The 14,466-nt window shown below is 46.5% G+C and overlaps 2 protein-coding genes across 2 annotated transcripts in view; one reads left to right on the top strand and one right to left on the bottom strand.

Moving 5' to 3' along the window:
* Positions 1 to 14,466, bottom strand: part of STOML3 (stomatin like 3) — an 84,031-nt gene that overhangs the window by 17,432 nt on the left and 52,133 nt on the right. The window lies entirely within an intron of this gene.
* Positions 4,883 to 14,295, top strand: LOC136616882 (protein spinster homolog 1-like). Its single transcript, XM_066594223.1, has 6 exons — positions 4,883 to 4,938; positions 12,425 to 12,656; positions 13,091 to 13,156; positions 13,353 to 13,451; positions 14,029 to 14,203; positions 14,249 to 14,295. Exons 1-6 carry the CDS (start codon positions 4,883 to 4,885, stop codon positions 14,293 to 14,295), a joined length of 675 nt encoding a protein of 224 aa, XP_066450320.1.

Here is a 14,466-nt window from a genome sequence, read left to right as displayed (position 1 = left end):
TTAGGGATAGCTCTTATGTATCTGGGTGGGATCCAGATTGCTCCCCGTAGGGATCCTGGTACTAGCGCATGTTCCGCCTCCACCCAGAGCTTTGAGCTTTCTCTTTTGAGTAGGTCTAGCATGCAATTGGTGATGCTTGCTTTATGGTAGAGGGCTAAGTCAGGTAGGCCCATCCCCCCACTGCCCCTAGGTCTCGTGAGTAGGGAGTATCGCATCCGGGGTTTTCTCCCTTTCCATACAAACGCTGTGACTATTGATCGTAGTTTTTTTAGATAAGAGTTGGGTAATTTTATTGGGATCACTTGACAAATGTACAGGAACTTGGGAAGGGCGTCCATTTTTAGGGCGTTGATTCTTCCCCCCCAGGAGAGAAGTAGGGATTTCCATTTATTTAGTTCTCTCTCTAGGTTAGTGGTGAATGGTAGGTAATTTAATTCGAATGCTCGTGAGATGTCCGCTGGTAACTGTATACCTAGATATTTTATCGCGGAGTGTCTCCATTGATAGGGGAATTGGCCTTCTAGTTGAGACACCTCGGTCTGCGGCAATGAGACATTAAGCACCTCTGACTTTTGCGCGTTGACCTTATAATTACTTAGCCTCCCAAACCGCATGAACTCCTGGTGTAACGCTGGAAGCCCAATGCGTGGGTTAGTTAGGTAGAGTAGGAGATCATCTGCAAAAAGAGCCATCTTGTGCTCCGTGCCTCCGATACGATAACCCGCTATAGATTCATTCTGGCGAATCGCATTCGCCAGAGCTTCCATGATGAGAACGTATAGGAACGGGGACAGGGGGCAGCCCTGTCTGGTTCCGTTTCGTATTTGGAAGGCGTCCGACAGGGCCCCATTGACTCTAACCCTGGCTGAGGGGCCCTTGTAAAGGGACATGATTTTCCCCAGCATTCGTTGGCCGATCCCAATTTTTGTCAGGGTAGCTGCTAAAAAGTTCCAATTGACCCTGTCGAACGCCTTCTCAGCGTCCACCGTCAGGAGACACAGGGGATGGTTGGCTTGCTTGGCTCTGGCTATTAAGGCCAGGGACTTTATAGTGTTGTCCCTGGCTTCCCTGCCCGGGACGAACCCGACCTGTTCTCTATGTATCACTTTTGGGATGATGTTTTGTAGGCGTAATGCTATCAGCTTTGCAAGTAGTTTAATGTCCATATTGAGAAGTGAAATTGGTCTATAATTGCCGCAGACCGAGGCGTCCTTTCCTGGTTTGGGGATGACCGATATGTGTGCCATGAGTGCCTGAGTTGGAAATAACCTGCCCTCCCCGTGTTGAATACTTTCAGTAGCATGGGGGAGATCTCTTCTCTGAACAGCTTGTAGAATCTGCCTGTGTATCCGTCTGGGCCTGGGCTTTTATTTACTTTTAAGTTTTTAATGGCTTCCTCGAGCTCCTGGGACGAGAAGTCTGATTCTAGGTCTTCGGATTCTTCTGGAGTCATTCTAGTAGGCCCATTGAGGTCCAGGTATGACTCTATCTCGGCCAACTCGCTTTGGGTGCAATTTGAGGCGTCTCCCTTGATATTATAGAGCTTCTCATAATAGTTTTTAAACTCCCCTAGGATATCTGAAGTGGCGTGTGCTAACCCTCCTCTGCCCGTCTGGATCTTAAGGATATGTGTTAGTGGGGTTTTGGGGTGTAGGGTCTTTGCTAACCAACTCCCACATTTATCGCCGTATTCGAAGGCGCCCCTCCGGAATTTGTCTCTTGTGGCCAGGGATCGTTGGTCCAGGATACTCAATATTTCCTGCCTTAATGTGGAAATTTCTGCTTTGAGGACCTCTTGCTGCGCTTGTTTGTTATCTGCTTCTTTGGTTTGTAGGTTCTTAATTAGCTTACTTAATTTTGCGGAGTTTTCCTTTTTAAGCCTTGTCCCGTGAGAGATTAAAACACCCCTAAGCACACACTTCAAGGCTTCCCACTGGATCGGGGCTCCCGTTTTATCATTTTGGTGGACTTCTGTGAACTCGGTTATAGTTTTTTTGATATCTAAGACACACAAGGAGTCTTTAAGTAAGTTGTCATTGAGTTTCCAAGAGAAGCCTCTCTGACATTTGCCCCAACCCACGAATCCACCCATCACCGGTGCATGGTCAGACCATACGAAGTCTCCCTGAGAGCATTTCGGGGAGCAGTCCAGGAGACTTTGTGATACTAGTAGCAGGTCTATCCTGCTATAGGAGTTATGCGCTAGGGAGTGAAATGTGTAGTCCCTGGTCCCTGGGTGGAGGATCCTCCATAGATCCACCAGATGCATTGTGTCTAACGTGCATTTAAGTGAACGGAGTGCCGCTCGGGGGATAGAAGTCCTACCCGATGACGTGTCCAGTTCTGGGTCGAGGGCCAGGTTCAGATCTCCGCCGAGTATGATCCTGGAACCTCCCGCGAATTCCGCCAGGGACTTCAGGAATCTTGTTGCATACTTGACTTGGTCCTGGTTTGGAAGATAAATGTTAGCGATGGTTATGATCTTACCCACAGATTCTATTTTCAGAAAAATATATCTCCCTTCCGGGTCTATTTTGGATTCCAGAACCTGGTGTCCAAACTCCTTGTGGAAAGCTATTGAAACACCTCCCGCTTTTTTAGAGGGGTGTGGGCTATGAACCCAGGTAGGATAATATCTAGTGCCACAAGAAGGGACGCTGTCTGTTCTGAAATGCGTTTCCTGTAGCATAGCTACCATTACTCCTTTCTTATGGAGATGGTATAATATCTGCTTTCTCTTCTGTGGTATGTTTAAGCCCTTTACGTTAAACGTACAACAGGTTAAGTCACTCATTGCTATTGAGAGTGCAGATGGCTATCAGGCAAATGCTTGGGCTGCGCCCCAGGTAGAACTAAGGAAAGGGGAAGGGGAAGACCAGGGGAGTGGGAAGGGGGGGGGAGGTGACACACATGGTGGATAGACAAGACGTGGGATAACAACATATAAAACATACGGAAAATATCGTTAGACGATTTACCGCGAAGGTTGCTCAGACCTTCGCTACCCGCTGGGTTTGTGGAAGCGAACAATCTCTCGAACCGACGAACAACCGCTCCCCCCACCCGCACCATAAACTTAGTATGTAAATGCTTAAACTTTATCAACCCCAGAAATGTCCGGGACCCCTCTCGGACAAATTTGCGCAATTTTAACGATCTCGTTGGAGATTGGCTGTAGTGTTGTCCTCAAGTTAGGTCTCTGGTTGGGGGCGCACGTGCCGCCCGTGTCTTCTGGCGCGGTGCTTGACGCCTTGGTCTCTGGTCAACTTCCTGCCACTCATTTCTTGGTGGGGGAATTGGCAGAGAGCATGAAATTGGCCACTCAGGTAAAGAAATGGAAGGCAGCTCAAATGTGGAAAGAAATCTCGGTAAGTCACCCAAGCCTTTGAACGTAGCTGATTTGCCTTCTTTGTTAGCGTGTAATTGGAACGGGAAACCCCATCGATAGTTGATTCCCTTTTCTCTCTGAAGTGTCACCAGCGGTCTCAGGGCCTTGCGTAGCTGTAGGGTGCGCCGAGATAAATCTGTTAGGATCATTATTGGTGCGCCTTGGTATGATAGTTCTCCTGCTCTCCTGGCTCGCTGGAGGATCTGGTCCTTAGTTGAGTAGAAATGGATTCTACATATCACATCTCTAGGTCTCTTGGGGTCGGTCGGCTTTGGGCCCAGGGAGCGATGGATTCTATCTATTTCAATTTCGGTGTCTGGAGGTTTCTGGAGTAGGTCATTAAAGAATTCACGTGCCCAAGTTTCTAGTTGGGAGGGAGCGATGTCTTCGGTGAGGCCTCTGATCCTCACATTGTTTCGGCGATGCCGATTTTCCAGATCGTCTAACATACAGTAGAGCTCTGCTATTTGTTGTGATTGTTGATGCAGCTCCTGCGAATGGGCGTCCATGGTATTGTAAATTTGGTCATGGCTCTCCTCGACTGCTTCTACTCTTTGCCCTATATGGCGGATGTCCTGTTGCAGGGCTACTATATCCTCTTTGTGGGACGCTTCCATTTTCTGGAATAGTTGGCTTATTTCCCCTTTAGTGGGTAGTGCCCTAAGGTGGGCCCTCCAGTCCCAATCTTCTTGTGGATCAATGCATTCTAATTGTTGGGTAGGGCGCCTTGCGGAGTCACGCTTTTCCCCCTTGCGCTCTGTGGATGGGTGGTCAGGTAGCGGGGGTGGGGGTTCTCCCCATTGATCACTTTTGTGGAGGTGCAGACTCTCCTCTGTGGTCCTAAGGGCGTCTGTAAGGGCTCTCTTTCCCCTTGCTGCCTCATGAATGTCTGCTGAGGAGACTTGATGTGGGGGGAGGGTAGAATACCCCTCTGATTCTGAGCCCTGTTCATCCTGTGCACTGCCCTTTCTCATTGTATGGGAAGAAGCCCCCTTTAATGTGTCTGCATGTGGGGCATTTCTGTGGGCAGTGCTGTTCCCCTCAGTCCTGGCAGGGATTTGGGGATGTGGGGTAGCCCCCCCTATAATGTCCCTTCTAACCTGCTGGTCGTCTGGGGTCTGCTGGCTGCTGTGTCTCTGCAGTCCTCCCTCCTGTCTGCTGCACTCTTCTTGGTCGGCCTCTCTGGAGCTGCTGCCCTGCCTCTGCTCGTTTGTCAGGGGATCGCTATGCAGGGGGCTCCCTGGCTCTGGCTCCTTTACCTGCGGCTTGTCTCCGCTCTTTCCCTGCTTCTCTATGCCGGCTCCGTTCTTTTCTTGCTCCTCAGCGCTCTGCCGCCGGCCGGTCACGTGGGCGCTCCTCTTCTCTTCTATCGGCGCCATCTTGCTCTTCTCCTCGCTACCCCCGGGGCTTGCCGACGGACGCAGGTATGGAGTTAATCCTCTCCCCGGGGTGCTCGATTTTCTCCTGGAGGTCTCCTGCAGCAGCTTCTTTACCATGGTGGTCGCTGGTGGGGTCCCGTTTTCGTCCGGGGTCTGCTTTTTGGTGCTGGTGTCAGGAGCGGTGCAGGGACACGTCTTAGCCGCTCATTCGCAAGGCACGCCCCCAAAATGCTCTGTTTAAAAGTTTTATCAGTTTTTAAAGTTTTACAACTTAAACTTAAACCAATTTTCGTGGAAGGCTGCCTCCAGGCTCTGTTACAAATGAACCAATAACGAGCTGTATCTTCAAAATATGTTTGTACGTTTCACCTGCCCTCGGCGTTCAGTAATTTTTCACGGGTACAGTTGTACTCTTGGTACACCAATTTCTCAGGCCATTGCTAATATTGTTAGCAAACTAATTTTTCCAGGCTTCGCCTGTACTTTTGGTGAACAAATTTTCACAGGTGTTCGCCTATACTATTGATACACCATTGTTACTGGGGTCCGCCTATACTCTTGCTACAGAAATGTTAGAGGTGTTCGCCTATACTTTTGCTACAGAAATGTTACTGGGGTCCGCTAATACTCTTGCTATAGAAATGTTACTGGGGTCCGCCTATACAGTTGCTACTGAACGGTTTGAGGGGTTCGCCTATACTCTTGCTACAGAAATGTTGCAGGGGTTCACCTATACTTTTGCCACAGAAATGTTACTGGGGTCCGCCTATACTTTTGCTACAGAAATGTTACTGGGTTTTCCTTTACTATTGCTACAGAAACGTTACAGGGGTCTGCCTATACAGTTTCTACTGAATGGTTTCAGGGGTTCACCTATGCTCTTGCCGCAGAAATATTACAGGAGTTTGCCTATACTTTAGCTACAGAAATGTTACTGGGGTCCACCTATACTCTTGCTACAGAAATGTTACAGGGATCTACCTATAATTTTGCTACAGAAACGTTACAGGGGTCTGCCTATACAGTTTCTACTGAATGGTTTCAGGGGTTCACCTATGCTCTTGCCGCAGAAATATTACAGGAGTTTGCCTATACTTTAGCTACAGAAATGTTACTGGGGTCCACCTATACTCTTGCTACAGAAATGTTACAGGGATCTACCTATAATTTTGCTACAGAAACGTTACTGCGGTCCGCCTATACTCTTGCTACAGAAATGTTACTGGAGTCTGCCTATACAGTTTCTACTGAATGGTCTGAGGGGTTCGCCTATACTCTTGCTACAGAAATGTTACAGGGGTTTGCCTATGCTGTGGGTGCACAAAGACTTCCCATTGTGGTGTTTTACCTATCTGGCACAAATACACTGACTGACTTGGGCAGAAATGTGGGCCAAGGCGAGGTCCTTGGTGGGGTGAAACTCTGCCATGTTTGGGCACTCTGATTTCTTCCTGTGTAATACCATCTTTGTGCACCCACAGCATAGGCGAGCCCAAGGAACTCAAAGACTTCCCATTGCGGTGTTGAGCTATCTGACACCTAAACAGAATGAAGTGTGTGGGGACACATGGATTTCCCATGGCTATTTAACTCACGACACCTTGGATCACACAAGGTGGAGGCTGGGACCGAGCCAGACCTAGGGCCCGCTTACATACTTCCCACACAGAGTATTGCGGTTCCTACCTCTGTCATTGTTTCTCGGCCTCATTATGCTTCCTCCCCCTTCTTGTGGTCTGGGGATCAGCGCTGGGCAACATGTATTTTCTCCTGTGTTACCACAGTTATCAGAGACACTGGTTTGGGCCAAGCAAAAGGAGCGTTACTGCATTAATGAGACGTTCACAGCTGCACTGGCATCCGAGTCCGCTTTATGCCCATGATTACTGAGGGTGTGATCCGAGGCCGAGGGCCTTGGCAGGGTGAAACTGCTTTGTTTGGGCACTCTGATTTCTTTATGTGTAATACTTTCCTTGGGTTCCTTGGGCTTGCCTATGCTGTGGGTACACAAAGACTTCCCATTGCGTTGTTTTACCTGTCTGGCACAAATACACTGACTGACTAGGGCAGAAATAGTGGCCAAGGCCGAGGCCCTTAGCAGGTTGAAACTCTGCCATGTTTGGGCACTCTGATTTCCTCATGTGTAATACCATGTTTGAGTTCCTTGGGCTCGCCTATGCTGTGGGTGCACAAAGACTTCTCATTGTGGTGTTTTACCTGTCTGGCACAAATACACTGACTGACTAGGGCAGAAATACGGGCCGAGGTCCTTGGTGGGGTGAAACTCTGCCATGTTTGGGCACTCTGATTTCTTCCTGTGTAATACCATCTTTGTGCACCCACAGCATAGGCGAGCCCAAGGAACTCAAAGACTTCCCAGCTGTCTGACACCTACACAGAATGAATTGTGTGGGCACACATGGATTTCCCATTGCTATGTAACTCGCGGCACCTTAGGTCACACAAGGTGAAGGCTGGGACTGAGCCTGACCCTGGGCCCGCTCACGTGCTTCCCACAGAGAGTATTGCTGCATTGTGGAGATGTGTAGAAGTGCTGGCACCTGAGTCCCCTTTATGCCCAAGTTTGCGGCTCCTGACAATTTTGTGACGGAGGTGGCACAGGATTGGAATGATGATCGTACGTCAATTTATCATCAATTCCCAACAGCATTGTGGGCTATCACCCACAATTTCAAAGAGGGTCGCTGCCTAGCCCTGCCAACCCTCTGCAGTGTGTGCCTCTGGTTCCTCCTCATCCATTACGCACCTATAAATAGATATGAGGGTGGTGTGGCTATGAAGCGAGCATGGGGCATGAGGGCAGCTGAACGCTGTGCAGGGAAAAGTTTGGGTGCGCTGTGGACGCAGGGTCATGCGGGGGGGTTGGTCAGCAATGCCAGCATGTAAGTGGCAGCGGTGTCACCCGCAGGCAGTGATTGTCCTTGGTTGCAGGTAGTGTGGTGCTTAGCTAAGATGTGCCAGCGTGTGTATCTTGCTAATGAGGGTTTGTCCCAAGTAAATTATTGGGGGGGTGACGCCAGACTCTTGCCCCCATTTTGGCTTAATAGTGGGACCTGGGAACCTCAGATGCAGCCATGCATGCTGCCCCTGCCCTTCCCTATCCATTTCTGTGGTATTTCCATGACTTTCTGATGTTTTCTGGTGTTTGACAAGTCATCACCTATGCGGAGCATCGGTCCCATACAAAAATGCTCGAGTCCTCCATAGACTTCAATGGGGTTCGTTACTCGAAACGAGCTCTCGAGCATTACGAAAAGTTCGACTCGAGCACCCGAGCATTTTGGTGCTCGCTCATCTCTAAAGACTGCCCAACTGTATGTGAAGTGCATGGGAGTGAGTGAGCCTAAATGTTCCGTCCCCAAAAGTCCCATCACAAGAAAGCCTTTTGTAAGACACTACCTCTTTTAGTGACTATACGTTTCTACAACTAATAACAGTACAGAAGTCTACCAAACCTCTGAAGATAATTCTACGGTAAGTGTGTTTTATGATTCCTATGTGGCCGTCTGAAGTTTGGATCCCCGTATAGTGGTGCACCTTTAACTGACACCCACACGTGCTGAAGTCTATGAGATGGTCATTACTGCCATTCCGTGGCCATTGACTTTCATGTCAAGTATTGCAGAATATTTACTAATTTGTATATGGAATGGTGGCATCACAAACTGATAAGTACAACCCCCCTCATACCTGTTATTTTACGTAATGTTGCAAAACAAGCGTTACAAGTTTTGCCAGTCCCTCACGGGATATATATATATATAAAACTAGAGCATTACACTTACATCTGATCATATCACACACCTGTCACCATATTTCCCCCCTAACTCTTTACTCTCTGGCCTGCATGATCTAGGTAGTTAAAGTCGTTTTCCCACTAAATACATTTGTCCTAATCCACAGTAGAATGGCACAACCGAATGCCCCATGTGCATGCAGCTGTAAAGCACATGCTTGACCACTGCTCTATTCACTTTTATAGGACGCAGGAAGATCGATGTTCTTGGCTATCTCCCACCATCCCATATAAATGAATGGAGGGGTGGTTGTGCTTGCACACTGCTACTCCATTCAAATGGGGCATTTTTAGGTGTGCCAATCTCCGGATCACTGGCGATTCCAGTGGGCAGCAGTCCTCGAATCTGTTATTGTTGAGTTACACCGCCCAAGCACACAATTCTGTATTCCCACATGGTGTTTCTTTTACTGAAGAGTTATCGATGATGTCTTCATTTGAGGTTGGTCAGATCTTCTGAAGCTCTGGTATAAGTAAAAGCCTGCGACACAGGTGCCAATGTCTATGCAGTTACAATGTGCCATAAGCCAACGCCTGCATCACAGTCTGTAACTGAGAACGGACCTACAGAAAATCCCGGCATCCTCCTCTGAAGACATCATCAAAGATACATTGTTTGGAATAATGGCCAGAAGCAATATACTCTAAAGAGCAGAACAAGCACCATGTGCCAGAATTGGATCACATGAATGCGCGGCGTAACTCAACATTAACAGGTTATTGAGACAGAATGTATATTATACAGTACTGTATCTCAGGATGTACATTAGAGGGGTATTATGTTCAAAATTAACTCGGCAACCAATTTTTTAAAACCCCTTTAGGCTGCCTGTCCAAGGGCAGGTTTGAATTGAGTTCCCCGCGGCGATAATCTGGCCGCGGGGAACGCAGTGAACGCTCTTCCTAGCATGGCTAAGGAGAGCGCATCCCCCCTGTTCACGAGCGTAGAATTATTGCGATTCTCCGCTCGCGGCCAGCAAATCGCAGCATGTTGCAATTTGCTGTCATTCTCCGTGGTCAGCCTATCTGTCAGATAGGCTGACAGCGGAGATCCATCTGCCGACTCCTGCTCCTGGGCGGCAGCTCCCATAGCAGAGATCTGTCGCGGGATACCGCAACGCCCGTGGACAGGCAGGCTGCCTGTCCATGGGCGTGATTCCGCCAGTGAATCATGCTGTCTGAAGCTTTCCATAGCGTTGGCCTGTTAACCCATGTTCTGTGGCCGTTTCCATGCAGAGGGTTGGACACCAGGCACCAAGTTTTTAATTATTAACTCACGCGTGCTTGGCGTTTTGTTGAATGTGCGTTTGAAATACTTACCAGCAAATGGCAAGTGTTCATGGGCTCAATTCAAATGGAACCTGAAGCCACGTGCTCAGTAGTTAAAGCCACCGTGCTTCTGCATAATTTTTCAATGACGCGGGTTGGACGCTTAGGGCTGATTCACTGCCAGTGACCTCAACAGTTGCAGGCGTCGATGTAAATACACCTGCTCTTTCTGGACTTCGTGTTAGAGACCAATTCGCGGACTACTTCATGACTCCTTAAGGTGAAGTGCCGTGTCGACTGGCCTCTATACACGAAGCCTGAGTTTCGGGAGTTTCTAAACCGGCTTTGGATACTTTTTTGCTAGCGACCAAATTTTTTTAGATAGGGATTTGCAAGAGAATGACGACCGTTGTCGCGGGTTGCGGGCTAATATAATATGGCCGATTGGCACACGTGAATGTGCATTTACTAGATTTGGCTATATTATAGACTAATACCTCATTACCATTAGCTTTAGAAAGTAAATATAATCCTTTTTTACTTCTCCAGAGCAGCACCGGTCCTCCAGAACGCACTACCAAAGGCTACCCGAGCAATCCAGGACTCGCAGAACTTCAGGCGTGCTCTAAAAACGCACCTCTTCAGGGAGGCATACCGAATTCCCTAAACAAACCCCTCTGTACTCCGCCTGATAACATGCTCCCTGACCTACTGACTGCAATCCCTGCTAGCCATCATAAATCGCTCCTGCAGTCATACTGTTTCTGCCGTCACACAGCTAAATGTCTGACCATTGTCTATGTCTATAGCATCCCTCACTCTCCACCTCGCCACACCGTGCACACTGCCAGCCCCTTTACCTTCTGTATCACCCCATTACTTGTAGTATGTAAGCTCGTTGGAGCAGGACCCGCACCCCTATTGTTTCCATCAATTGATTACTATGTAACCGTGGTTCTGTAATGTTTGTACGTTTGTCTTTCTGTATCCCCCGTCTATGTAAGCGCTGCGGAATATGATGGCGCTATACAAATAAAGTTTATTATTATTATTATTATTTGAAAACCTTGTCGTCCATTGTCTTCTAATCATACATGTTTTTTTTTTTGTCAGCCATTTTAGCCCTTACACTCCGCCTGTGTAATGGCCCTGTGATGCATTACAACGGAAGAGAGTCAGCCATTTTGGGCCTGACATTCCGCCCATGTAATTGACCTTAGTTGGGTGATAAGTTCTTGAGAGTAATTAAAGATAATTATCTGAACCAACTGTTGCAGGAACCAACAAGAGGGAGAGCCATTCTGGACCTAGTACTAACTAACAAACCGGAACGGATAAAGGGGGTGCAGGTTGAGGGGCACTTGGGGAACAGTGACCAGAATATAATCAACTTCCAGCTGTCATTCAATAAGAAACCTTATCAGGGAGCGACAAACAAACTAAAGTTTAGTAAAGCAAAATTTGATCAGCTTAGAACTACTATCGGTAACATTAAATGGGACAACATCCTCAAAAATATCAGTACAGAGGACAAATGGGAAAAGTTTAAAAGGATCCTAATCACCTCATGTGAGCAGTTCATACCCTTTAAAAATAAAAGAATCTCAAATAAAAAGAAACCAATGTGGCTCAACAAGACGGTAAGAGGGACAATAAACGAAAAAAAGAAAGCGTTCAAACTACTAAAGCAACAAGGCAGCGAAGAAGCGCTAAAATCGTACAGGGAAAAAACAAAATATGCAAAGATACGATCAAAATTGCCAAGGAGGAGGCGGAAAGACTGATTGCCAAAGAGAGCAAAAACAACCCAAAACTATTTTTCAACTATATTAACAGCTAAAGGATTTGCAGGGAGAGCACTGGCCCTTTAACAAATAATGCAGGGGAAATCATTGAAGATGATGGAGGGAAGGCAAATCTATTAAATAGTTTCTTTTCAAGCGTATTCACAAACGAAAAGGAAATGCCACACGAGATACAGGGGAATAAAATAAACCCCTCGCAAAATATGTCATACCTAACGCAGGAGGAAGTGCGGAACAGGTTAAAGAAGATTAAAATCGATAAATCGCCAGGCCCAGATGGAATACACCCAAGTATACTACGGGAACTAAGTGATAAGTTAGCTAGGCCGCTATACCTAATATTTCTAGACACTATCAAGACCGGTGTTGTACCCTTGGATTGGCGCATTGCCAACGTGGTTCCAATTTATAAAAAGGGGACCAAAAGTGAGCCTGGCAACTACAGGCCGGTAAGTCTCACTTCAGTAACGGGAAAAATTTTTGAGGGGATTCTGAGAGACGCCATCGATGAGCACCTCAAGGAGAACAAGGGAATAACTCCTCACCAGCATGGATTCATGAATGGTCGCTCATGTCAGACAAATCTGATCAGTTTCTACGATGAAGTAAGCTCTAAGCTGGACCTGGGAGAGTCTATTGATCTCGTATATCTGGACTTCTCGAAAGCGTTTGACACCATGCCACATAATAGGCTAATATACAAAATGAGACAGCTCGGATTGGGTGAAAACGTGTGTAATTGGGTTAAAAATTGGCTCAATGATAGAAAGCAGAGGGTGGTAATAAATGGCTCATACTCCGATTGGGCCACAATCTTCGGCGCACTCACAGTTGTCTCCGGCGTCCTTGGAGTTGTAGCAGGGGCGGAGATAAGCAAAAAGTACCAAAAAGGCAACCTATGTGCAGACCCATTAGTTTGTGCGTGTGGCATGCTAGGCTCCGCCCCCTTCCTGTTTTTGGCTCTGATTCTTGCGGACATCAGTCTTGTGGCCACCTATGTAAGTCCTTAATGTGTAGACTGTTGATATCTATTTACTGGATCTGGGATTAAAGTAGGGATGTTTCTAATAGAGACGTAGTACATGGTGGGAGATATCTTTAGATGTTCACATGTAATTGTAGTTAATGAATGGATTAAACATGAGTAATATTACTAGTCTTGTGCTCAGTGCGTTGTGCGTAGGCTTAAGATAGGTTTAGTCTTGTTCTCAGTACACTGTGTATAGGCTTACAATGGGTTTAGTCTTGTAACAAGAGGTTTAGGATGTGTTTAGTCTTGTCTGTGTTTATAATTAGGGACATTTCAGTCTTGTGTTCAGTACACTGTACTTGGGTACAGAATAGGTTTAGTCTTGTACTTCTAAGGTCCAGCACTTACCAAGAGGGTAGAAGATACATTCTTATACTATTCTTCCATGTTTCTTCACTGCAGGTCTTTATATTCATTGGAGGGGCATTAATCAGCTTGAGATGGGCCGTTCTGACCAACATCCTCCTGGTGAGTTATGAAAACTGTTGAACTGATGTTTTAGTCAGATTTTTGTTTGTCCTGGTGCTACCCATTAGATGCCAACTGCAGCGTTTACTTGTTTCTAGTATTTTGTCATTTTCATATGCCGTCACTTTGACGGTTCTTGTTTTTTTTTGGGTTCAATGACTTCCTTTTGCCTACTTAGACTATTCTTTTGTTTCAGTATATTGTACCACCCAAAAGACGATCTACAGCACAGGCCATGCAGATTACACTATCGCACCTGCTGGGTGATGCTGGCAGTCCATATATCATCGGAGCGGTAAGTAGTTATTGCATATGTTTCCTCAGTGGTACATAAATACAACACTTTTACCACTAGAATGGAACTTAAAACAAACCCCATGCAAAGCTTTATATTGTGTCACATAAAGCACTTACACAGTACACGGATAACACTGAAAAGTATACACATATGATATCCATAGAGTTCATATACAGAACCTGTACAGAATGTATACAGAACTTATATGTCCAGGTTATGAATAGATTGTCTATGTATAACAGCCGATCGCCAAAGACCAAAAGTCCTGGAGCAATGTAATAATCTAGATTATCTGCTGAGGTTGGCTATCACAGTGAATTATGTCTCCAAGCTTTGGCCAACGTGTAACATGGGGGCTGAGAGAGTTAGAACCACTGCTGCTCCCAGATTGCAGTATGGGAGCTCCTCCGCTAAATACATTGCTGCGCTTCTGCTGCCACAACCCTTCTAGTCGCCACATTTCCTAACAAGCATAGATCGGCTGCTGTGAGGAACAATATGTATTCTTATTCGTGTTTTTGAATTTAACTAACCATACATATATCACTAACCAATTATCTCTTATTATCCTCAGATATCTGAGCTCATCCAAAGAGGAAGGCCGGAATCTACTCTGCAAATATTCCGCAGCCTGGAGTACGCCCTCATGAGCTGTGCGTTTGTCGTGGTCATCGGAGGAGCTTCCTTCTTGGCAACTGCCATATTTATTGAGAAAGATCGCAAGAAGGCAGAAATGGAGGAATCTGAAGGTACATACAGAAATATGTTCATTGTCCTCTTAATGTCTCCTGCAGAATTAAATGAAGCTCCGTTTACATTGGATCTATTGTCACAAATGTAAAATGTAGCATTTTTATAATTAGTCTACTCAATCTGTTGTTTCCTAAAAATTGTCAAGCAACATTAGCGGCTGTTAGGGGATGCTATCATGATATACATATTTATTCTAAGTATGACTCATGTCAATTTCTGGAACAGTGACTATCTTACTGGGTAGGGGTTGTGAATAACA

The sequence above is a fragment of the Eleutherodactylus coqui genome, chromosome 1, assembly GCF_035609145.1.
Source record: "Eleutherodactylus coqui strain aEleCoq1 chromosome 1, aEleCoq1.hap1, whole genome shotgun sequence".
Classification (NCBI taxonomy): Eukaryota; Metazoa; Chordata; class Amphibia; order Anura; family Eleutherodactylidae; genus Eleutherodactylus; species Eleutherodactylus coqui.
This window is presented reverse-complemented; position numbering and strand designations above follow the sequence as displayed.